The sequence below is a fragment of the Hypomesus nipponensis genome, chromosome 24 (assembly GCF_054491055.1).
Source record: "Hypomesus nipponensis isolate SF chromosome 24, ASM5449105v1, whole genome shotgun sequence".
Taxonomy (NCBI): Eukaryota; Metazoa; Chordata; class Actinopteri; order Osmeriformes; family Osmeridae; genus Hypomesus; species Hypomesus nipponensis.
The window spans coordinates 1,857,915-1,881,969 of NC_140384.1; the positions used below are offsets into that span (position 1 = coordinate 1,857,915).

The following is a 24,055-nucleotide window of genomic DNA, read 5'->3' on the forward strand; positions in this document are numbered from 1 at the left end:
GGCTAATATTGTAATTAAATGTAATATTTTGCTTGCGAATAGGTTGACAACCCTACGATATTAGCCAAATAATTATATTCCTAATGCTAATCATTAAGAGCTATTTCTCTCAATACCAGTTGTGGTATTGACTGTATGTGTCCTCTTGAAAATAAATCGGTAAGCTTGTTACATTTGGCAGCATCCTGCTCCAATGCCTTTTTTTTCAACCTGGCTTTTTCAGCCCCTCCTGGCTTCCTCCCTATGCAAAAACAATTTGCTAAATCTAGCAAATATATAAAATCTAAATGATTTATTTGATAATTATTTTATGTCTGTAGATTCCCTGTCACAGTCATCATGACATACAGAGGGGATTCCCTGCGTATCCCCTCTGTATGTCGCTTTGGATAAAAGTGTCTGTTACAACAACTTTTTGAAAGCTAGGTAACATCTGGACAACAATAACTATCAGGAAAATGGGAGTCCAAACATACAAACAGCAGAAAAACGACAAACGGACCAAAGTAAATATGGTAGACTATGGTTTAATTGCAACTCATTGGTCCTGTATGCACCTGAGGCCACCTCACCTTCCGATGACAAACATATTACAGAAAGACATCTGTAAGGTCAAGTACCTGCTTTGGTTGTACAGTACAAAACACAAATGAAATCAGGGGTTACGCGTGTAGGAGCCATGGAAAAGGAAGACAGGTCAAGGAGCCACAAGGTGGTTTTAAAGTTGGAGAAGTGTGCCTGCCAGCTGGTTGCCGGTGTTGGGAAAGTTAGCCACTTTAGCGCCAATCAGACTCCCCTACTATCTTCTCTTTAAACTCTTCCTCCTCCCTTTTTTTCTTCCGTACCATGCTCGTCTTATGTATGCTGCAGCTGCTTCTTTGTTTTTGAGTCTTCTTAAATCCCACTGGAGAATTCTGAGCACAGGAGAGTCGACATTCGCTCTTTAGCACTAAGTTTATGATTCCTAAGGGGAAAAAAGGAGAGAAAGTGTTACTTTTAGTCATTTACATTATCCTTATGGTGCGTGTCAAAATTCCACTTTTACACACATCATGCAAGAAATGATCTGCTGGCTAGATGTCTCGTCTCGTCATCTACCGCTTATCCGGGGCAACCTAAGCAAGGAGGCCCAAACTTCCCTCTCCCCGGCCACTTCCACCAGCTCTTCCTGGGAGACCCCGAGGCGTTCTCAGGCCAGCCGAGACATAGTCCGTCCTGGCTAGATGTAGCATGACTTAATATATTATATAATGGTACTGATTAAAATATATATTTTATTTTTGCAAGATTACAGTACATGTTACGCCACCGGCCACACAACCAGTTGTGTGTTGGCTGGGCTAGCGAGCTAGTAGTGGCACAGAATAGTCACTTAATGTGACGAGACTGAATTTAAAAGTCACCTTCGGCGACCACAACCATTGTTCTCTCATATATATTTAGGGTTCCACCGGTGCAAAGAAACCTATTGTTTTTGTTAGAATTATTATTATTATTATTTTTCCTCTTCTCCATGAAATGGCTCAATATCTCAAAGTCCTCAACCCAATGTTGTCAAATTTGGTCCAATGATACAACCGGTCACTCACTACTCCCTGACTGCTAATGGTTCACATATGCCCGTAGGTGGCGCTATAAGTTTGTGATTTCCTCTGCGCCCCATTTCTTCAAATGGAAAAGAAAATTGGTATGCATGTCTTATTTCTCATGGGGAACAAAAAAGCCGAAAGGACCCATAAGGTCCGCCATGACAGAGTTTGCTGTACTGTCCAAATTTGGTACAACCTTTAAAACCATTCTCCTCATGAACCATAGATCGAATCGACTTGAAATGTGTAACAGATGTGTAGAATACATGTCTTTATATTGGGTGAAATTGAATAAAAAATGCAATACAAAATGGCTGAAAGGGGTGAATTTATGTAAAAGTCCACCTTGCCTCAATATCTTTGTGTCAATAAATCAAATATAATTTTGACTGATGGTTTTTCAAACCTTATTGGCTTCAAGATTACATTGAAGTACCCTGCACAATTTTACCTTGGTATGTCAAAATATGATTTAATTAGAGCTCTTTAAACTTTATCCAAATCTAACAACGCTTACCACAGGAGAAATTGCTTCCTTTTTTCATAAAGTAACTGACCTTGTTACTTCCCAACACTGAGAATAGCTCAAAGGGGTGGGATCAGGGGCATGTCCAGGGAGTGTCCACCACTGAAAAGTGATTGGCCACCACTGGTCTCTACAGACTGTAGCTTACTTTGCAGCAAGCATTCACAATATGTGAGACATTTTATAAGATGTTAAATACCCGTCTCAGTGTTTCACATAATTGGTTTGTAGAGTAGATAACATGAGTAACTCAATGCATTGTATTGTTCTTCTGCTAAGCTTACGATATTATGTGGAAATCATGATCCTGGCTGACTTCAGTCATAAGATGAGATCTATACTGACTGCATATTGTTTAGACATTTAGGCTACGTCAATTCAATTTAACGCAAATCCATAAATACTTTTCAGTATACATTCCCCCCCAAAATACTCTGAATTCTTTATAGGGCTGATGTGAGGTGAACATAATATTATTATTGAACAATGGGCACTTTCTTCTTCAGGGTCTGACTCTTAGGCTCAGTAGGAGGAGTAAGTAGTGAACCGCCTGGCAAATTGAAACGTTCCAAAAAACAAGATTCGTACAGATAATGTATAATGAATTTCCAGGACTTTCAAGGACTTTTCAAGCACTATTTTGTTTTTTTTTAAAGGACTACAATAGATATATCATTTATCAAACATACTTTATTTACTTTAAATTAATCCATATTAAAGCTACAAATGTTATTCAATCAAGAGCAGCGAGTGATTCTCTTTTTCTTTTGTTCTTTGATTAACATTAATGAGACGGACAACAGTGGGTTTATAAGACCTGACGCACATGTCGCGGATCTGACACAAATCCGGTTTTCTTCCAGCTCTTCACCTTCATATAAGACTTTGAAACTCATTTAAGACTGTGCTTATGGGGATACTCCCCAAAAATGGTCATTTGACATGTTATTGTTCTGTCCTCAAGTAGGCCTACTCAATACGGTACTGCATGGCACACTGCACTGTCTGAGAAGAAGCGGCTTTTCTTTCAGTGTGTGTGAGTCGGGTGCGTGTGTTAATGCTTCTTCAGAACCATTGATTTCTACTTTGGCTCTTATTGTGCTTGAAAAACACTTAAATGAATTGAGAGCATGATCGTATGCTATAATGCAAACCGAAGAATACCAGAAAAAACGGATGGTGCTATAATTTAATTAGCAGGAGGGGGGATGGGCTGAGGCGTTAATTTTGAGCTAAAAGGCTGTATTCATGTTTAATAGAGAAAAAAAATGAACACTTCAAAATGACTTGTAAATTCATGTATATTGTGTTTAAATAATTCAAGCACTTTTCTAGTACCTTGTCAGTATGACTGTTCAAGGGTTTTACTTCAGAAATCCAACAGTGGCCTTCGATGTGTGTTTAGGATCATTGTCATGTTGGAAAAGTGCAAGACAACCAAGGGCACAGAGTGATGGTAGCATATTCTCTTTCAGTATAGAGCAGTACATCTGTGAAATCATGATGCCGTCAATGAAATGCAGCTCCCTGACACCAGCAGCACTCATGCAGCTGGTGTCATAAGGATACTGCCACCAACTTGTTTCACTGTAGGCAACATGCATTTTTCTTTGTATTCCTCACCTTTGCGACGCCGAAAATGTTCTGTCGCCGTTTGGCTTCCTAAAGTTTATGTTGAACAGCGGTGGAATAGTTTTTCTTACCAGTGACAGTGTTGCGTACAGCGGTGCAGTGGCTGGTTTAAAACCATTGTTTACTTGTAATCTCTAATGTCATAATAAATCCTAATACAAACCTTTATTTGTGAGGAATGTTATTTTAACAATTGAAAACAGATGTATCACAGACAGACCCCCACCCCTAGGCTTGAGGCAACGGCCCAGGTGGATGTAGGTGGTATTGCATTTCCGATTGAATGCTCTCTGAAAGCTCACCACTGGATTTTGTCATGTCTTTTTGCTTGGTTCCTAGCCTTCCCAGAGCCTTTGGCATGGTGAGCTGAACACTCCTGTGTCAGGCCTTGTGGTGCATCTCGCAGGCCGAAGCTCTTCGCAGCGTGACCCAGATGGAGGGTGCGTATGTGGAAGATGTGCTTCACGCTGGAAGGATAGGCAGTGTATGCTCGCACAAAAGACTGCAGGGCTGAAGGGATACAAGAAAGTAAATTAACTAAATGTAATTACATTTAAACAACAGAGCAGCGCCACACCAGGGGTAGTGGTTCCACATAGTTGGGTACCACCACTCTTGACAATCAGTTACAAGTTATTAATTGCATGTCATGATTGATCTTTTAAAATAGGTAAAACTGTCTAAAGCTGCAGAATAGGTATTCTGTTGCTGGAAAGGAGGAATAACAAAAAAGCAGGTTAAATAAAATATGAATACTACATTTACTAAAATGGCCTTTGTGTTTTCACAGCTGTTATACTGAAAGAAAGAGTAAGTGAGAGAACAAGACCTTTCTTTGCCAGTTGGACATTTTCTTCGTTGGCATGGACAACGTTCTCAAACTCTGTCTGGAGAACAGTAGCCCTCTCACGGATCTCTTGCTCCAGAGCCCCTGAGGACTATGCATTCACACAAACACACACAAAGTAATGTTATTGTCAGTACGTCATTTTACAGCAGACATGCCACAGCCAACCAACAGAATGCAGGACAACAGTACTTATCCATGAGTTGGCTAGGTAGATTGCCTACTTGTGTCATTGATTGAAGCAATTTATGGACATTTGAACACCTGACCAATAGGTTTTAATTCCTACCCCCATTGTACACAAAACAGAAACAGTATGGAAAATACAAAAAACAGATCCAAACTCGTATTAAGCATAATGCATGTTAGTAACATGTTTAATCATTAGTTAGTTTCAAATATATCAAACTATTTAACTTAATAATTTCTCCAGCATACTTTTTTTTATATGCAACGCTAACACACCTTAAATCGAGGTATTTCTATTTGAAAAAGAGCCAGGCTTGTCCACAACAGCTTGCAAGTTTAATATGAATATATTTTGACAGAAACAGTTTGTTACCGTGGGCCAGAATTGGGCTGGCAATTCATTAATTCCTTATTATTACGTTAAACGAGGTTATTGCTACACCTTTTGTGTAAGGGAGAATGTATGGCATTGGTATTTTTGTCAATTTAAAAAGGTGTTTGGATCCAGCTCACTGGACACTTCCTCTAATCAATTGGACTTTACATTACAGAAACAGCACTCGCTAATATAGTGAATGACTAACAGCTGGCCTCCGACGCAGACTCTCTCTTTCTGTCCTGGTTCTCCTGGACCTGAGTGCAGTATTTTACACTGTTGATTATAAAATGATCATTGACTGTATTGATAGCTGTTAGGGGTGTAATATATTGTGGAACAATATAGCACAATACAAAAAAAAATCATTTGTATTGTAGAGTTATGGCAATATTTTTACAATAGACCTTTTTTGAAACGTAAACAACAAATCAGTTTAGACTGTAAGGCCATGAACTACATCCGGCTAGCGCGTTTTGTACATTAGTCAGTAGCTACGTTAGAGTTATCATGACTAGCGCATATTACCATCAATTAACTGGTTGTGAATAGCAGCGATGCTTCGAATAGTGTCCCCTAACTGACCCACTGGATCAGAATGTTATTGGCCGGGTTTCCCAGATTTGTTAAGAAGCTTCTTAAGAACGTTCTAAGAGCGCTCTAGAACGCTCTTAGAATGTTGTTAAGATCTTAGCGTTAAGAGCTTCTTAACGAATCTGGGAAACCCGAGCATTTATTTTAGGCTATAATTTATTTTCAGCTGATCTGAAATTGATAGGCTACCTACGGTAGAGCTACAGCTAATCTATGCTGATGTCTACAACTATTTCAAATAGTAGCTAGACTACCAATACCTACCAAAATATTTGATAGAGTGCATTTACAGTCAGTAAAGAGGCTACAGAAGCCTACAAAAGTTTGATGCTTGCAATGTACATATTAAGACAGACACGGATTAAAAAGACCTAGACAACGGGGAGGTGTGTGGAGCACCAGCGGGTAGCCTATATGTTTATTTTGTGGTTAATTGTTGAAAAACTGCTGTGAAATTGCAGTAATTAATAAACACACCGATAGATGTTCAATATAATCTGCTGTTTTTACATCGCCCATCTGTTATTTCTGAACCCAGTGTATGGTCGGAGGTTAAAAAACAAGTGGATATGAGAGTCAGCAGTAGCTTAGACTACGCATGGTAGGTCAGATTCACAGCCGAGTCAGCTCTAATTAAGTATATTTATTGTTCAGGTGGATCTCTTGCCTGTTGCGCAAATTCATTTCAGTAACCTAAGCCAGGACACATTGCCACTGATGCAAGACATGATTTGAAATTCCCTTCCATGATAAGTTATGGCACCCCAAACAACCTTTTCAAAGAACTACGAGTAAGCTATTCTTTACAGCAGCAAACCAGTCATCCCATTGTCTCAACAAATAGCCGAACACAGCAACAGGATTGACATTGTTTAAAAACTTGCTCACTTCTTATGCTTCTAAACTCCATCAAAACAATCATTTGCGCGTCTGAAACTGGAAGCTTTCAAGACCCAAACCAGAGAATGTCTGATATGGGGATAACTGACACCCCGGGAAACTTCCGGGTTCTGAACTGGTTGCAGTTCCACTTTGGTTCCATATGAGGGCACTAACGAGCAAGAGCAGAATGAATGAAGTCTGGAGCTATACCCCTCAAAATCCACTTTTCTCAGGATATAAATTTTTTATGTAGTAATTTGAATTCTGAATTCGAAAGGGGAGGCAAAAAAAATACACACTGCTGGGTGTTACATTTTTTTCAAGTCGCTTTTTTGTTCTAAAAAGCCATTTAAAATGTCAATGACGTCATACACATCGTACGAGACCATCGCACCAGAGATACTGCTTTACGGCAAGCTCTGATCACTTCCTTTTTTCTCTCAAGGCATGACAACACAGCCGACAGGTTAGGCCCTGTCAATACACATGATTGAAAGAGTTTTGGCTTGCTAATGTTGTTGCTAATGTTGCTAATGTGCTGACATTCTGATTCGTAGTCAGTCCTTCACTAACCAATCAGCATTCATTAGCAGAATGCCAGCGTGTTATGGACAACAACGACTCATCCTATAAGAAATCCAACGGACATAAGTACTCATTCATTCAACTTTCAACAAAAAAATCCATGTTAAACATGCAAAAACTAAAATCAAATCTGATCCTGATTTCTCAATGACAATCAGGCGAAAGAGACACATTTTGCCTGCTAACTCCATAGACTCCCATTCATTTTGCACTCGCCCGCGATCACCCCTAGTGGAACTCTGGTGGAAATGCAACCAAATTCGGTAACATGGGGCTTAATAGGGAGAGGACAGGGTCTCCTTAAACGGGCTCTGGCCAAACTTTAACGGAAATTCTAGAATGTTCATCAAAAAAGGTCTATAGGCATTCTATACAAATTCAAAGTTTTACACAATGCCCCTGTAAAATTTAGCCTACAATCTTTCTATATGACAGTAGCCTAGGCTATGTCACAGTCTGTAGCTATCTCACTAATAGGTTATACATTGTGAATTTGATCTCTATATTGCAATTGAGTAATGACGTTGACAGTGACAGTCTACAAATTAAGTAAATAATTATTGAAGTAAAGGAGCTTTTCTTATATTTAACGGCCAAGTTTGTGTTTTTGTGCAAAACTGCAAACTTCATGTCCCTGCATCTCCTTTGGATTGACAGCGATTTTGTACTATAAAAAGTCACCAAAGGTATACAAGCTCAGTCCCATCGTGGATTTTGAAAGTGTAGTCGGATGACAAACTGCTATCTCATACAATCATATCCTCGTTTCAGTTTAACCCAATTCCCACATTTCCTCCGAGTTTAATATTGTTTTGTTAGATCAGTCTTTCATTCATTCATTCATTCATTCATTCATTCATATACAGTAGGCTAGGCTACTGTTGTAGGGGTGAACTAGCCAAATAAATTGAAATGTTTTATGATGTATAGGTAAGTCAGCAAAACAATTTACTTTTAACCTCAAACATGACGTGCTCTCTCCCCTGCTGACAGTCATCTCTGCACAACTCGGCCTGGGTGAAACCTCTCGTCCCTCAATGCTAATATATAAAAGCTTCCATAGCATTTCCTCAGTATGATACTGAGTACCCAAGTCAATACCATCCTTATGCTACAGCTTAATAGCTCGGGGGACGAGGCGAACGGCTGGTCCGTCTTATGTGATATGCCGTTGTTATAAGTTGTGCAATAACAGAATCAGAATAGTTTTTTTTCGTCATGTCTGTTATACAAACAAGGAATTTCTGTGGCAGGGAGGTGCCAAACACTAAACATATACGAATCTTAAATTAAGTGAAAGTACAAAAGTTTAACTATTTCTAAGAACTAAACAATCTAAGAATACAACAATTAAAATATAAAATAAAATATATATAAAAATGAGAATAACAATAAGCAGCGCGAGTGGTCAGCATAGTGCATCAGATACTGAGAAGGTGGCTTATGCATACTGTAATTGCCATTAGATGGACTTATAATAGTTAAATAAGTGAATGAATGTCAATGGGAGTCCTTTAACAGATGGAAAGAAACTGTTCTTATGGCGTGAGGTTTTGGTCCTGATGGACCGCAGCCTTCTGCCAGAGGGGAGTAGCTGGAACAGGGAGTGACCAGGGTGGGAGGGTTCGGCCACAATCTTCCTCGCACGCCTCAGAGTCCTCGAGGCGTGCAGGTCCTCGAGGGTAGGCAGATCGCCGCCGATCACTTTCTCAGCAGTGCGGATGATACGCTGCAGTCTGCTCGTCCTTGGCAGTGGCAGCAGCGTACCAGATGGTGATGGAAGAGGTGAGGATGGACTAAATGATTGCTGAGTAGAAGTGCACCATCATTGTCTTTGGCATGTTGACAGAAGCAGAGTTGTTAACAGAGGACCAACGCTTCAGTCTCTGTGCAGTCGTTTAGCCTCTCTCACCGCCTTGCTAAACCTGTTCTTTGACTCCTTGAATCGGTCTATCCCCACTCCTAAATGCTTCCTCCTCTGACCTCAACCTTCTGAGCTCTGCTGAGAACCAGGGCTTGGCATTGAAGTTCACCCTGGTGCGTGTTGGAATACAGCAGTCCTCACAGAAGCTGATATATGATGTCACAGCCTTTGTGAGTTAATCAATTCTATTGGTAGCAGTTGTGAACATATCTCAGTCAGTAGTCCAAGCACGGCCGCGGATCCTCCATAGCCTCACTGGTCCACTGTTTTGATGTCCTCACCAGTGTTGGGTAAGTTACTTCAAAAAAGTAATTTATTACTAATTACTAAATCCATATTGTATTTAAATTACTTTTGTAATTACTCTGTCTGAAAAGTAATTTAATTACTGAATACGTAATGTAATGCATTACTTCTTACAATCCCTATAAACCTTGACTGGACAGACAACAGAAGGGAAAGTCTTTCAATAATTAAATACAAGTCAAACTTGGAACAGTTTAGCCTTTTACCTTTTTAAAACATAGCCTACTAATACTTGACATTTTAGTAACACGTGTAACCTTCTTTCATCTTTAGTTACCAAACAATATGTGCATAACACAAAAGCTTAACTTTAAGTTAAAGATGACATCACAGGATTCTACAGTACGTAGCATCTCTTCCTGCAATCTCGTTTGCAATCATTTTAAGCTCGCCTTCAAACACTTTTTGCACTGGCGATGTAAAATCAAGTTTTGCCTGCTTAACAGGTGTTGCTGAGGTGTTATCTGTCGATGCCAAAGTATATTCTTAGTCTGTGCAAACTTTCATGGCGATTAAAACCCTTTCTGATTCTGATGAACATGGATCACTGAAAACTGTTAGTCGATGCTGCCTTGTGAGGTGCTTCAGTAGGTTACTTGTGCGTATCGTTTTTCTCCCCAGGACATAGCTTGGACTTAATGTTCTTGTTAACCTGTGACAAAAAGGTAAAGTATTTGGAATATTTCCATTTGGTAAAACAGCTAGAGCTACTTGCTTCCACCAAGTCCTACATCTACCACTTCAAACCGCTAGAGCTCACGCTTATGCAGCAAAAACTCGAGTCTCCCGTGCAACTTCACTACAGCTAACGATTTTAAAGAGGCGCGTTCACTTTTACACATTTAGATTTTAATTCAATATTGATTTATACAGAACTGTTTGACTAATTTATAGTAGGTATGTAACGCAAGTACATACTACGCAAGTAACTAATTAAATTACCTAAAGATGAACAGTAATCCCTTACTTTACTTTTTCAGTGAATAAGTAATTTAATTACTTAGTAACGCGTTACACCCAACACTGGTCCTCACATTAATTTCTGCCTGTGTGCAGGAATCAGGTGGAGCATGGTATGGTCACAGTGACCCAGTGCTGCACGAGGGACGGAGTGGTAGGCTCTGCTGACTGTAGTGTAGCAGTGATCCAGTGTTCTCTTCTCTGGTTGGGCATTTGATGAATGGTCTGTATTTAGGGAGTTTGTGGCTGAGATTACCTTTGTTAAAGTCGCCGAGTACGATAACAAGGGAATCCGGGTTTGCTCGCTCCACACTCAGAATCTGGTCGGCGAGCATGCGTTGGGCCTCTTTGACCTGTGGACCCGGTGGCATGTAAACTCCGACCAAAATAAGTGACGCGAATTCTCGTGGCGAGTAAAAAGGTTTACAGTTTATAAAAAATTATTCCAGATCCGGAGAACAATTTTGCAGAATCACTGTCACATCTACACACCAGCCACTGTTGACGTAGAAACAAATACCACCACCTTTGGTTTTGCCTATGAGTGCAGTGTCCCGGTCAGCTCTCACAAGTTGAAAGCCTGCCAGATGTAATTCGATGTCCGGGATCAAATCGCATAGCCATGTCTCCGTGAAGCACAAAACCAAAGATGAAAGAAAGTCGCTGTTTTTCACCATCAGTAGCTGATGTTCGTCCATTTTATTGCACAGTGAACGTACTTTGGAGAGGAAAAAACTTAGAAGCACTGTTCAGATTCCACGTCTGCGTCGCCAAACTAGCATCCCCACTCGCTTTACTCTTCTTCGGCGTTTCACTGCATGGGCAAAGCCAAACACTGGCCAAAGAGCTTCTTAGGAGCATTCTAAGAACGCTCTTAGAACTCTTGTCGCCCAAATAAAAGTATCCCCCGGAATAAAAGTACCTTGAGGGTTTAGGTTGGTTGAGGGGCAGTTCTATGGGCGTATGTGAAGCCCTCTGTGATATGTTTGCGTGTGAAAAGGGCTATACAAATACATTTGATTTGATTTTGAAAGTACCCCCTGGACAAATCCTCAAAATCTAATAAAAGTAACCCCCAGAATAAAAGTAACTGTGTCCATATGCTATCAAAATGTGTTCCTACCAGTGTAAGTGCACATCTTTTACTGTCACTATCAATCAGGAATAAATAATGGACAGCAAATATATAGGCCTGTCGCGATAGTCAATATATTGAATTATCACACGGTATATGGAAATGAGCGCAATAATTTTTGGTGCTGCGATATTGCAATTGATAATTTTTATAATAAAAAATAATTATTACATTAATTTTTACATAAGAACGAATGTCACCAACATTTCAGTCAATCCCGCTGCCTGAGTCATCTTGTCTGCTTTCTGTGTCGAAAGCGTAGGTGGGACTAGCGTCTCCACACACACAGAGCGGACACCGACAGGTGAAAAGAAGGCGTGAACTCACTGTGATAGGAAGTATTCTGTTTCGTGACAGTCAGCTAGTTAGGAAGAACAAGTAAAAATGGACTTCAAAAGCCTGGTTTCAAAGCCGCAATCTTCAGCTCCGGTGTGGGATCATTTTGTCTTTAATCCGAATGAGATGAGAGCCAAAATAGAGCCGGTATGTCGACTTTGTTTAAAAACAGTGGAAACGATAAGAGGCAACGAACCTAATATCTCACCTAGCAATACATAACTATCCCACCCAGTTTTTCAACCTGTGAACAACAACTGCAGCTGGAGCTGGAAAGGGGTCTTCCATACAGTTCTGTTACAGATGCCTTTTCCCGACAGTGCAAATACAAACGTGAGTGTAAATGTTGTTTAAATATGTGCTGTGTTACGATGCATAATTAGTGCAAAATTTATGTTCAAATCTCATACAGTAAATACATAGGAAACTTATTGGTTAAAATGAATGTTATGTAACAGTTAGATTTATTTATTGTGTTTTTTGTTCCTCTCAGAACTAAAGTTCTATGTTGTGGTTTCCACCGCTGTGTAATTTGTTAATAGACCAAAGAAATCAAGCACGTTTCAGCGCTCTGCCAATTAAGCTTACAGAGTTACACTTTTGTTAAGGCCAAGAAGAATAACAACAGTTAAACAGATTTAGGAACCTCTTTTCGAGACAAGCAGCCAATGAGGTATATTATCTTGCATTTGAAGCTTTATTTATATTTGGTGCTAAGCGCAATTTGTATTTTTGAAAACCCCCTTACCTGTTCTAAAATCAGCGTAAACCACAGACTCGCGGGGCTTATTGCTTTTCTAAAACTGTTACTACAAATATTTAATATGGTTTCATCAATAAAAACAATAAGAAACAAAATAGTTTAATAATAAACCGTCATTCTTCCGCTACTACAAAGTATAGTTCCTACATAAATCGTTGCCACACAACAGCCAGATGGACATCTTTGCCGTCTTTTTCAATTTGAAATATTCGATGCGCAGTAATAGGGAAGGTTAAAGAATGTTATGAGGACAACCTGTGAGGTTATGCTGGATTTTACAACGGCATGGAACGCGATATAGCCAATCACAATCACGGATGGGAACAACCAGTTTTAGAAAATGTATTTGACGTGCTTACTATGTTCGTTCACATAGTTCTCACGGCGTGACGTGAATGCCTGAAGAGCAGAAGAGCAAAACAATAAACGCCTATTCGAAAGAACCGACCTGTGTACGTTTGTTGCGAAGGGAGCTACAGTGAGTGCGAAATGGCGCACACTCACGGATAGCGTAACTCACTATATAGCCAACGAGATGCAGCCATTAAACAAGGTCGAAAAACCAGCATTTACAAATATGCTGCAAACTTGTGAGACACACACATTTCAACCATTTCACTTGTATATCTCAAGCTGAAAAGACAACGCCAACCAAGTAGCCCTGTTAATGTTGTAAACAATAACGGTGCGTTCACACTGCAGCGATGCGAATTGCTTGCCATCGCTCGCCTTCCCACAGTTCACCACGCTCGGGGGCGTTTCAAACAGATTCATGTAGAATGTAGTTCTCTAAAGTCACTGTTGTAGTCCTAAAGTGTGCAGACTTGGGTTTACGTACTCGCAACATCGATCAAAATACAACTTGTATACAAAATACAAAACAGTTTAATAGACATACACGTTGACATGTGTAAAAAACGTTTTACTATATTCCTCAGTCTCTGCTAATCTGTCAATACGATAAGGAGTTCCAGCCGGGCTAGCTAGCTAGCTAGTTACTACAGAACAAAGTTACGTAATGTCACTTAACTGAATTAGAAAGTACAAGCACCAACAACTTCGGCAACCTTGCGCCATGCTTCGTTTTTTAAAAATTAACATCTCTGTACGAATACAGCTATGTATCGTACAGGACTGGGTAAGCAGCCACACAAACTATTAGTTTCTCCTCCACCTTGAAACTTAGACAGCTAGAGATGTTTACCATGGTTGCTACGTTACAAGAAACAAGAAAACACTCCGATTGGCCATCGCTAGCGAAAATCGCTCCTCATTTGCATAAAGTTGAAAAATCTCAACTCTGTCGCGTCGCCACGCTACCCACAATGCACCACGCAAGCGATTCGCCTGGCTCCATAGAAAATGAATGGAATACATGTTGTCGCTCGCATCGCGTCGCTGCAGTGTGAACGCACCGTAAGGGATGATGGAGTGAAGCGACAGACGCGCGAACACCCGTGAAAACTCGCCTTGGGGGGGGGGGCATTATGTAATCAGTGGCATAAAATGGACAGAAAATTATAATTGAAGTGTGTGCAATAATATCGTTTATCACAATTAATTTTTGTGCAATATACAAGAAAAAGTAGTTATCATGACAGCCCTACAAATATACTATTGCTAGGAAAAAACTTAAACACTTGTAGTTTAGGCCGTGGATTTTGATCCAGACCCGCCCACCAGAACCGGCCCCCATATACGCCACCACAGCTGCCCTGCCCTGCTAATGCATGCACATTCTGAGTTAGATGTGATGCTAGTTTGGAAGATCAATAGTTAATGCGTAGCGCGCAACCCAATTTTTTCCTTTTCTTTGAGCACACCATTTTTCAATTGGTAAAACTTTGTGCGTAGCAACCCACCTTCTGACTTCAAGTTTCAATGACTTTCCGTTACGTTAAATGACCGGACTAATTGCGGAATGATATGAAAGATGTGAATTAGAAGCACAAAACCCGTTGCCAATGACAGCGGTCATAAACGTTTCGCAGCGATGAATATCAAGAAATTACAGACCTGCGAACGCAGACATTTAACCTACATATGGCCCATACAAATCAACAGAACTTTTTTGGAACGTTCTGAAGACCCGTATAATAAATATTTTTAAAAGATTTTTGAATGGATGCTAATGGATGCTAATCTTTAAAAATATTACGTACCCCCTGGACTGCCTTCCCCTGGACTGGGTACGCGTACCCCCGGTTGAGAACCACTGGTCTATAGATTGTGACCAGGGTTCTAAATTAACACCCGCCAAATGCGGGTTCAAATTCATTTTGGCGGGTGTTAATAAAAACTCACTAGCCAGTTTGGCCGGTGATACATGAGGCATTACATGAATGAAACATAAGGCTCTGTTCTCGGCATGGTTCTCGGTCATTTATCCCCCTGGCAGTACTTCCTGAGTTTCCTATGAACACTGTGCCGTAATGCTACGTGATAACGTTTTATACGCCATTGGCTGCACGCAGTTGAAGTGAAACCGGCGCGAGAAACCGTGGAAACGAACGGGGCGTCCACCAGAAAACCCAAGGAAGGAGTCAAACGAAGCACAGCGGATCATAGGAGGTAATAAGAGCTAGCTAGAGTAGTAAAGTAAAAGTTAACCTAATACGGCGGTGGTTAGGACAAAGTTCTGGGGGCGAGAAGAGGAACAAGGCAGGGGATGAAGATATTGATAGCACTAGAGAAACTAAGAAAATAAAATGTAATGCCAAATGGCTGACGGGTCGGGAATGGCTTGTGTTTGACAATGAAAATGTTGTGATGTTTTGTAAGGATTGCCGCATGTAGTCTACGCATAAAAAATATTATGATGCTTAGTGACACAGTCTAGTGTAATGTAAATACACTGTTCTTAATAAAGAGTATATTAACGCTAGGTCAGTTTAATTAAAGCCTGCTTAGGACAAAACATTACTGTAAACAAGGGCTGCGAACTCACGCATTGGCCGTGAGACACGCATTTCAACCATTTCACACGCTCTCACGCCACACCTTCTATATCTCACGCTGAAAAGGCAAAGGCAACGTTAACGTTGTAACAGGGCCGTGGTGGGTAATCGGGAGAATCGGGATAGTTCCGGGATAGTTCCGCTTCACTTTTGGTCAGGTCAAGGACTTTTTGTTGTTGACATTTGTCACATTAGTATTATCTATCTTCTTTTAAAGTAGGCTACACACGTTCCGCATTCTGACACCTCAGCCTCTCCATGGATTGTACCATGTGAGGGAGTTCTCCCCTCCCAAATCGAGTTGGTTGGGTCTATAGCCCGTCTTTTCCAAAACGTTTTCTCAGGCTACCGCTGGGCCGGGGGGGCGTACCACGATACACGTCAGCGAGGATGGATGGGAGCAGGGCCAGAGTGATGGCATCACTAGAAAAGGTTTTACCAATTGAAAACGGTCTATGTTTATTTTACATAAAGCTCAATTAAACAATTTTGCGCTCAAATAATGGGCAAAATGTTTTGGTCACGCGCTGTGCGCTCGCATTACATGTGGTGGTTCCCATCTTGCATCACATCAAACCCATACGTCCTAGGTTTGGGCTAAACCCAGAATGTTTACAAAGTCTGGCTCCGTGCCTGATTAACATTCTGATCGTTAGCAGTCTCAAAAAAATGTATCAATATAAATAATAATACGATCCCTTTCTGTAATCATGATACCCCAGAAAAGGCTGCATCCACCCTGTTTGGTAGACAAAAAAGTGGGTGGGGGGGGGGGGGGGGGAGCACCAATACCAAATCTCACTCCAAGGTTTTTGCAAAAGTTGGCAGCCCTGTGTAAATGCATGGGCAGGAGTCAATGGCAGTGCATGATGCGAATGGACGTTTTAGCCATTTACAATAAATCGTGTCCTTACTTAGTCACGTGTTGGTGATTTCACATACCCTTGCATCATACTTCTGTGCTTCATTTTACTTAATTTTCTGTGTTTTTCATGCCAACAATGTTAATAAAATGATCAAATGTATTCAGTGAAACTCAATTGTTCTTATTTTCCCCGGGAAGAATTTGGCTAGTGGAAATTCTGATTGGCTGGTAACTTTAGAAAGCATCAGCATAACATCAGAGCCATAATGAGGCTAACATTTACTAGCTTGCACTGACAACCTTCAGTTGGTAGCTAATGTCGTTAGCTAATGTAAGCTACTTGCCAGTAGCTAGCTAGCTAAAGTAGCTAACGTTTTCACATCAGTGTTAAAATGTATCTTCCTTTCCGAAAAAAAATGCATGGAATTTTCTAAAATTATGTCTTGATTTCCCCCCCAAAAATAAACGTATCGTCCAAAATAAGAACGTACCGGGTGGATTTTTTTGGTAAAAAAAAAATCAACGTACAGGTACGTTTATTTGGGAGATAAGAGTAAGCGAGTTAACTTAGCGTTAAGAGCTTCTTAACGAATCTGGGAAACACAGCCAATAACTTGGCGACAAAATCATACTACAGCTTGCAGTTGTGATGAACATAAGGTCAGAACAGCACCTCTTTTCAGCAACAGCTTTATAGCAAATCCGGCTTTACATTCTCCCAGGTTTTCAAAACTGTCCTCGGTAAAATGGTCCGAGCAATTGTGTAATTGAGGGATCTTCTCATAGACAAACATCACAGCCCGTCGACTGTTTGGATCCCCTGGAAGACTCTGAAAAGTGTCAGCATCCCCTGTACAGCTTGTAACACTGCATTTATGACCGTAGTCCATTTTCAATATCCTTGAAAAACGTTCTTCTTTGTAATTCCCTGGAAGTACACAGAGCAGAGCGCAGCACATTTTGGGGCATGACAAAGATACAAACAAGCGCCAAAAAAGGTGGAGCCACCGACCGTTTTACAGCAGCAGTTTCAAATTGTGAGATTTGCATAGGAAAGCGGTGTCAATCAGAGCCACTGGCACATGTGTGGCAAGCATGCATTTGCCCCACTACTTTTCAAAGTGGTAGGGCCCCGCCCCACCACTTTCGACCCAGCGGAGCATTGAGTGCATTTAATGTATTTATATTAAACAAAAAAAACTTTTGCAACTGAATACAACAAAAAGTCTTCTTGCAATTGAACAAGTTGATAGAATACTTAGAAATCCAAATTTCAGCCCGTTTACTCTGTTGTCAATAATGCAGTACTTCAAACGCTGACTGCAACAAGTGAATGCACCCGTCAGTCACAGTGATCTCCTAGCTACAGCCAACCCGGCCCCAGGAGAGACCATCGACCACCCCAGTCAACAACTCATTACTGCTATATAACGTCAGTGCGGAAGGTTCCCAAATTTTGCCCTACCACTTTTGGACCTGTGGTGCCACCTCTGGTGTCAATGGACTTTGAGGTCCACTGTATGTCCAGTTTACCCACCGAACTGTCTTTATTCAACTATGACTAAGTCAACTCGGTTTTGCAGTGAATGACCCCTTTGAGGTTTTCCACCATCTGTATGTATGTATAAGTTCAATTAAAACAATAATCATGTATTCTTTTTTGTAAAAAAAAACAACTAAAAATTGAACTATTCCACTTGACATGTTTATTGCAGTTCAAACAATGTGGGCTATATGTTGCTTAAAAATCAAATGTATTGTGTTCTGCACAATTATTCCTCAAAGTTATCATACAGTCAAAATCTACCGGCCCATGCCTAGAACCAAGGTATGCAGAACACCATCTCTGAACGCACAACACGTCAAACCTTGAAGCAGATGGGCTACAGCAGCAGAAGGCCACTCCTGTCAGCTAAAAACAGGAAATTGAGGCTACAATTCACACAGGCTCACTAAAATTGGACAATAGAAGATTGGAAAAATGTTGGCTGGTCTGATGAGTCTCGATTTCAGCTGCGACATTCAGATGGTAGGGTCAGCATTTGACGTGAACAACATGAAAGCATGGATCCATCCTGCCTTGTATCAACGTTTCAGGCTGCTCGTGGTGGTGTACTGGTGTGGGGGATATTTTCTTGGCACACTTTGGGCTCCTTAGTACCAATTGAGCATTGTTTAAATGCAACAACCTACCAGAGTATTGTTGCTGACCAAATAGCCAATAAGCTATGTTTTCAAAAGCAGATAAACTTGGGATAAATAAAAGCATTTTTGCATGTATTCAAACATGGGACTAACGAATCATTAGCCGATAAAAAAAATATATATATTTGCTGTAGTTCGGGCATCCCACAAGCCCACAGTGCTAGTTATACGCCGTTATCACAACATCACAAAACCAACACACGATTACGCAGCCTGTAATTTTATATCCCCTTTGACTGGTTAGCTCCTGCAATTCCCAGAATTGCAGACAGCCGGTCACATGACCCGCTAGTCATGAGTCAATGATCACTCTGAACGTTATATTAGCCAGTTTTCCAGAAATACATTTCAAGCTTATTCAAGTTTTGGGGGCATATTTTCACCTTGCAGATGGTAGGCTACTGTTTGAATCACGATTCCAGCTGATACTTCCAGTGACAACGTTGTTGGAATCAGCTTGTTTCAAAGACGGTTCTTTATTAATGAAATGCAATATGAGTAAATGATCAAATATATCACTAGAAGAAAAATAATATAGGTTAGGACAATTTTTACACAGGATTGCCCAATTTCTTCGTTTTGATGCACCTGTTTCAACTTTGTAAGGCTGCAACATAGCCCATCACCATTACCTTGTACACTAAGGGAAATAAGTATAAGTAACAAATGTATGATTTTTAATCTATGCAATCTTCTTAAATACTAAGTATGCATACTTGGTATTTATAAGTACAAAAACGAACCCATCTTCAACCGACGCAAGCATACCTCACAATTTCCCCAGAAATGGCACCCTCTTTAGTTTTTCTTCAGCCATGTTAGTCTATGGCAGCCCATAGAACCAGTTATGGGATGTTTTGAAATTTGTCAGTGGTTGGGGACAGTACAGTGCCTCTTCTGACCAAGTTTCATCCCAGTTTCTCAAGCAATCTATCGCCACCAATGGGGCAAAGTTGAAAGTGTGTTTACATACTTAACTTTTGAACCGTATGACTGTGCACTCTATGGCGTAGATTTCCACAGCACTTTGCAAGTTAAAGTAAGGTTAGAGACTGCAAGTCCAGATAAGCAAGTTCCAGACTCAAAAGTAGACTACAGTTCAAACACAGTTTCTCATTAAGTCAGTGGTAATAATCTTGACAAATGATTATCAGAGTCTGACCTTGTGGTACTTTCCTCGCCCTTTATATGCGTCATCCAGCATCAGACAACTTAAGATATCCTGCAGCTTCATCTCTGAAAGGCTAAAAATCAAAAAGAGACAACATTACCAAGTGAGTACCATCTTGCAGTGATGGGAGTTTTGTAGCCTAGATTACAGTTTACCACCTGCACGGTTTCTAAGTCGCTTTGGATGAAAGTGCTGAAAGAGTCAGAAACCCATAACCAAACATCTGTCAGGGTCACTGAATTACCAACCTGATGTTGTGATTGGCCAGCTCGGATATGTAGGACGTCTCAGCAGGGGTGATGAAGAGGAGGCTGTTTCCTTGTGCCCCAATGCGAGCTGTCCTACCCACACGGTGCACATATTCTGCTGCTGTGGTAGGGGAGTACTGATGCGCACATGCGCACACACACACACAGTAGGTTAAGACAGTTAACAGAAGGGGAAGAAAAGTACAGTGAGATGAGAAGAGGAGGTGGAATGCTCACTTGTACTATCCAGGTGACTTTGGGTAAGTCCAAACCTCGCGATGCCACATCCTGAACGGGAGAGAAACAGGAAATGCTGTTTTAACACAACAATTGATCAATGTGTTATAACAGACATAGCCAATGCAGAAAGTGGCAGTTTAAGGCCTCATGATTTACTAGATGGCCAACCTGAATGTTAATGGTCCTACAGACTTGTGTATTCAAATTGTCTGACTCACAGTACAGAGCAGTACGCCGTCTCTGCAGGCAGAAAACTCCTGGAACACCTCAGTCCGCTCCTAAAAGGTAAACATTAGGACAGCCTTAACATGATTCACACTGACCATCTGAACAGTAGCGGTTTTTGGCCGGGCGAAACAGGCAGCTGCCCGGGCCAGCATGAAGAGGGGGGCGGCAATTTCCCAAGTGCATCAAACTAACCCTCCCACTGTCCTTGAGTTTCAAACACACTCCCAGCAGAGGGTGCCAACCGTGGTTACTCATGTCCGGGTGAAAAGTTGTCGGTGAAAAGTTTTTTCTAAAAACATGGTATACATGCTACAGTTTGTATTGTTAATTAAAATTAAATATAATTTATTATTCAAAGTTAAAATTATTAAAAGAAGATATGTAACACCTTTCACTTCCTATCATGCATTAACTAAAATGTGTCCTTTGTTGTGACGCACTAAAAAGGACAAAAAAAAGTGTTCTCAGAATATCTTAAGATACTACTAATTTTAAACAGTTTTGTTAGGCTGAAAGAAAACATTTGACTTTATTATCAAGTTATGGGGTGTAAATTGTGCTATTCATAATTTTGCATTAAATAAATGCCATTATATGAAAACAAGTGTGTAACAATAAATATAAATCGCTCTCATGCTATTTGTATATTACTTACGACTTTTACTTTTTTCACACAATAGGACACTTATGGTGCAGTTCAGTGAAAATGAAAACGGTGAAAAAATGGCCAATGTTAGTGACCCCATATTATTTTGTCACATAGCAGATTTCGCGCTACCTAAAAACTTTATTTATTTTTTAATCTAAAATGTTGATTTAACAAACAAAATGGGTCTCGCAGGTATTGATGGGGTAAGTGCTGGGAGAGGAAATAGGCAAAGTTAAGGAGAAAGGTGAAATAAGGGGGACCTTACCCTCTGCTTCATGTTGCCATGGAGACGCAGGAAGTTTAGTGGGTGCAATTGATTGGTGGTTGGGTGGCACAATACGGAGGTGAAGACAGAGAAGAGGAATTCTACCCCCTCACAGCTGGACACGAACACAATCAGCTTGTGGCCATTTTCAAACTGAGGAAATACGTGAATGAGCACACATTAAAATGATCTGGTTTGCACAAGGAATTGTACAACTCAACAACATAATGTGCTGGTATGTGTTGTACTTAAACTTGACTGCATTGCATTAGGGTTCCCAGTGTTTACCTTGCATCTTGCCAAGATGAAGGCCGCCAGGCAGACAAGTCTGAGTTTGCTGGGTACTACTACCACATACTGCTGCAGATTGTCTGGCACACTAAAGCTCATCGTCTGGCTCTGGACGGCAACATCAAGGTAGGCGATGTCAGAGCTAGTCTTTGAGTTTTCAGATACATGGATACTGACAGGGTTTTTCATACACACCCCCGTCAACCGAGACAGGCCTGACACACACACAAATCTATTAGTGACAGGAAGAATTGTGTGTATATATATATATGTTTTTTTTTAAACACACAGAGAGAGACAGAGACAGAGACAGACAGAGAGAGAGACAGAGAGAGAGACAGAGAGAGAGACAGAGAGAGAGAGACAGAGACAGAGAGAGACAGAGAGAGAGAGACAGAGAGAGACAGAGAGAGAGACAGAGAGAGACAGAGAGAGAGAGAGAGAGACAGAGAGAGAGAGAGAGAGACAGAGAGAGAGAGAGACAGAGAGAGAGAGAGACAGAGAGAGAGACAGAGAGAGACAGGACAGAGAGAGAGACAGAGAGAGAGACAGAGAGAGAGACAGAGAGAGAGACAGAGAGAGAGACAGAGAGAGAGAGAGAGAGAGAGAGAGAGAGAGAGAGAGATACAATGGTGCCAGTCAAATAATGAGTACCATCTGTGAGAGTTGCAGACAGCATGACATTCTGTCTGGAGGGGGCAGTAGAGTTGAGGGAGTTTAAGATTACTGTAAGGTCCTTCTCAAAACCCAAGTCTAGAGTCCTGGGCGAGCAAACAAACACACCACCAAATCTTGAATTGGAACCACAAGCAGGTTATCTTGCAGTATTCCACCAGCACACAGAACTTGAATCTAAATCCGAGTTGTTCATAGAAATTAGTATCAGTTATAGATGAGGTTAAGTCATAGATGTTGGTCATGTTGCTAGTACAGGGTAAGAGGTCAGGGCCTACCTGTCTGCTTCGTCCAGGATAAGCCAGCGAGTAGCACTAAAGGCTATGCTGAGGGTGTTCTTGATATGATCCACCAGACGGCCTGGCGTGGAGATCAGAATGTTAATGCCCTTACGAAGCCTGTGAAGAAATACAAAGACTCAGGGTTACCTTTTCTAATAAACACACAAATATAGAGGCTCCTGTTGAAATCACCTGTTGGTGTGACATCCACCATATGGCCAGAAGTATGTGCCTTACTATTTCCCATACATTGACTTATTTGTGGCGGCCTGCATGGAAGGAGCAACCAACCCTGATGTTAACATAGTTAGAAAATAAAAGTTTACATGTTAGTTTAAACACAAAGCTCACTGATTAATATAGCCAGAACTGTGTCCTTTGTCAAAGGTTGTCCTTTGATGATTAACATTACAAATATGCTTACATCAGATTTGATCCAACAGCATTTTGCCGATAATGCAGCAAAGTATGGTACCATTTAGGTGGTGTGCCGAGCCCGCGTATCTGCTTTAGTTTTTGAAATGATTTGTCCCTGTCGATGGAGGAGCAGGATTTTTGATATTATCAACGTCCTTTTTTTCTTAAAACATTTGTGTTTGTTGGCACATCCAATTCTTGCACATTTTTTCTGTAGCTTAGTTCAAAGTTAGCAACTTTATCAGGCAATCGTCTCAACTACCCAAGTCTCTAACCAACCAGAACTTGTGTATCATCTTTTCAGCTAATCGAATGGTTTGTAAAAGGATCAGCTTATAGTAAAAACAACCTAGGTGACCATGCGTCAAGTAGCTGGCCTAGTAAGCCTACAAGTCTCGGCACCACAATGGTAGCTCGGTGAGCTTTAATTAAATTCTTGCTTTCTGTGTCACTGTGTCTTTAATTTAACTTATTTTCTTCATTTTTTAAATCAGTGGTGGTGATTAAAACTGTTGGGCCCTCTCTGACCTGGAGACTAAGCTGGCTGTGCTCAGGATAGCCAAAAAACAAAGAAATATGAAAATTATTGAGAAGTTTTTATACAACGAATACCATAATATGTAGCATGTTGAAAGTGTTAATGTAGTCTTGGCTCTTCCTCTTGTGTTTAGAAGACTTAAAATCGACACTGGCTGACCCTGAATGGGGTAGCCCTTGCAAGTGATCCCCAAAAACCCTGTAAAAAGTAATACACAACATCTGAGTTGGACTGTTTTTAAACATCTGATGCTATAATGTGTAAAAACATTCTTTTTACGAAACAAAATATGTGGCGGCCAGTGTTGTTTCTGTGGCGCACCGCCACAAATTAGTCTATGTGTGGGAAACACTGTATTGATGTGGTATACCTACTCTTGGC

General features: G+C 40.8%; 1 protein-coding gene across 4 annotated transcripts in view; it reads right to left on the reverse strand.

Moving 5' to 3' along the window:
- Positions 1-511: 511 nt before the first annotated feature.
- ddx31 (DEAD (Asp-Glu-Ala-Asp) box polypeptide 31) overlaps positions 512-24,055 on the reverse strand; it is a 43,555-nt gene continuing 20,011 nt past the window's right edge. For all 4 annotated transcript variants that reach the window (XM_084690145.1, XM_084690146.1, XM_084690143.1 and 1 more), the window contains exons 11-21: positions 22,717-22,836; positions 22,418-22,524; positions 21,761-21,978; positions 21,473-21,625; positions 20,549-20,608; positions 20,328-20,378; positions 20,091-20,227; positions 19,834-19,915; positions 4,577-4,685; positions 4,050-4,257; positions 512-964 (exon numbers count right to left, since the gene is read on the reverse strand). In XM_084690145.1, the coding sequence (XP_084546271.1) occupies positions 895-964; positions 4,050-4,257; positions 4,577-4,685; positions 19,834-19,915; positions 20,091-20,227; positions 20,328-20,378; positions 20,549-20,608; positions 21,473-21,625; positions 21,761-21,978; positions 22,418-22,524; positions 22,717-22,836 (1,315 nt within the window). In that variant the 3' untranslated portion in view covers positions 512-894. The remainder of the gene's footprint in view (positions 965-4,049; positions 4,258-4,576; positions 4,686-19,833; positions 19,916-20,090; positions 20,228-20,327; positions 20,379-20,548; positions 20,609-21,472; positions 21,626-21,760; positions 21,979-22,417; positions 22,525-22,716; positions 22,837-24,055) is intronic.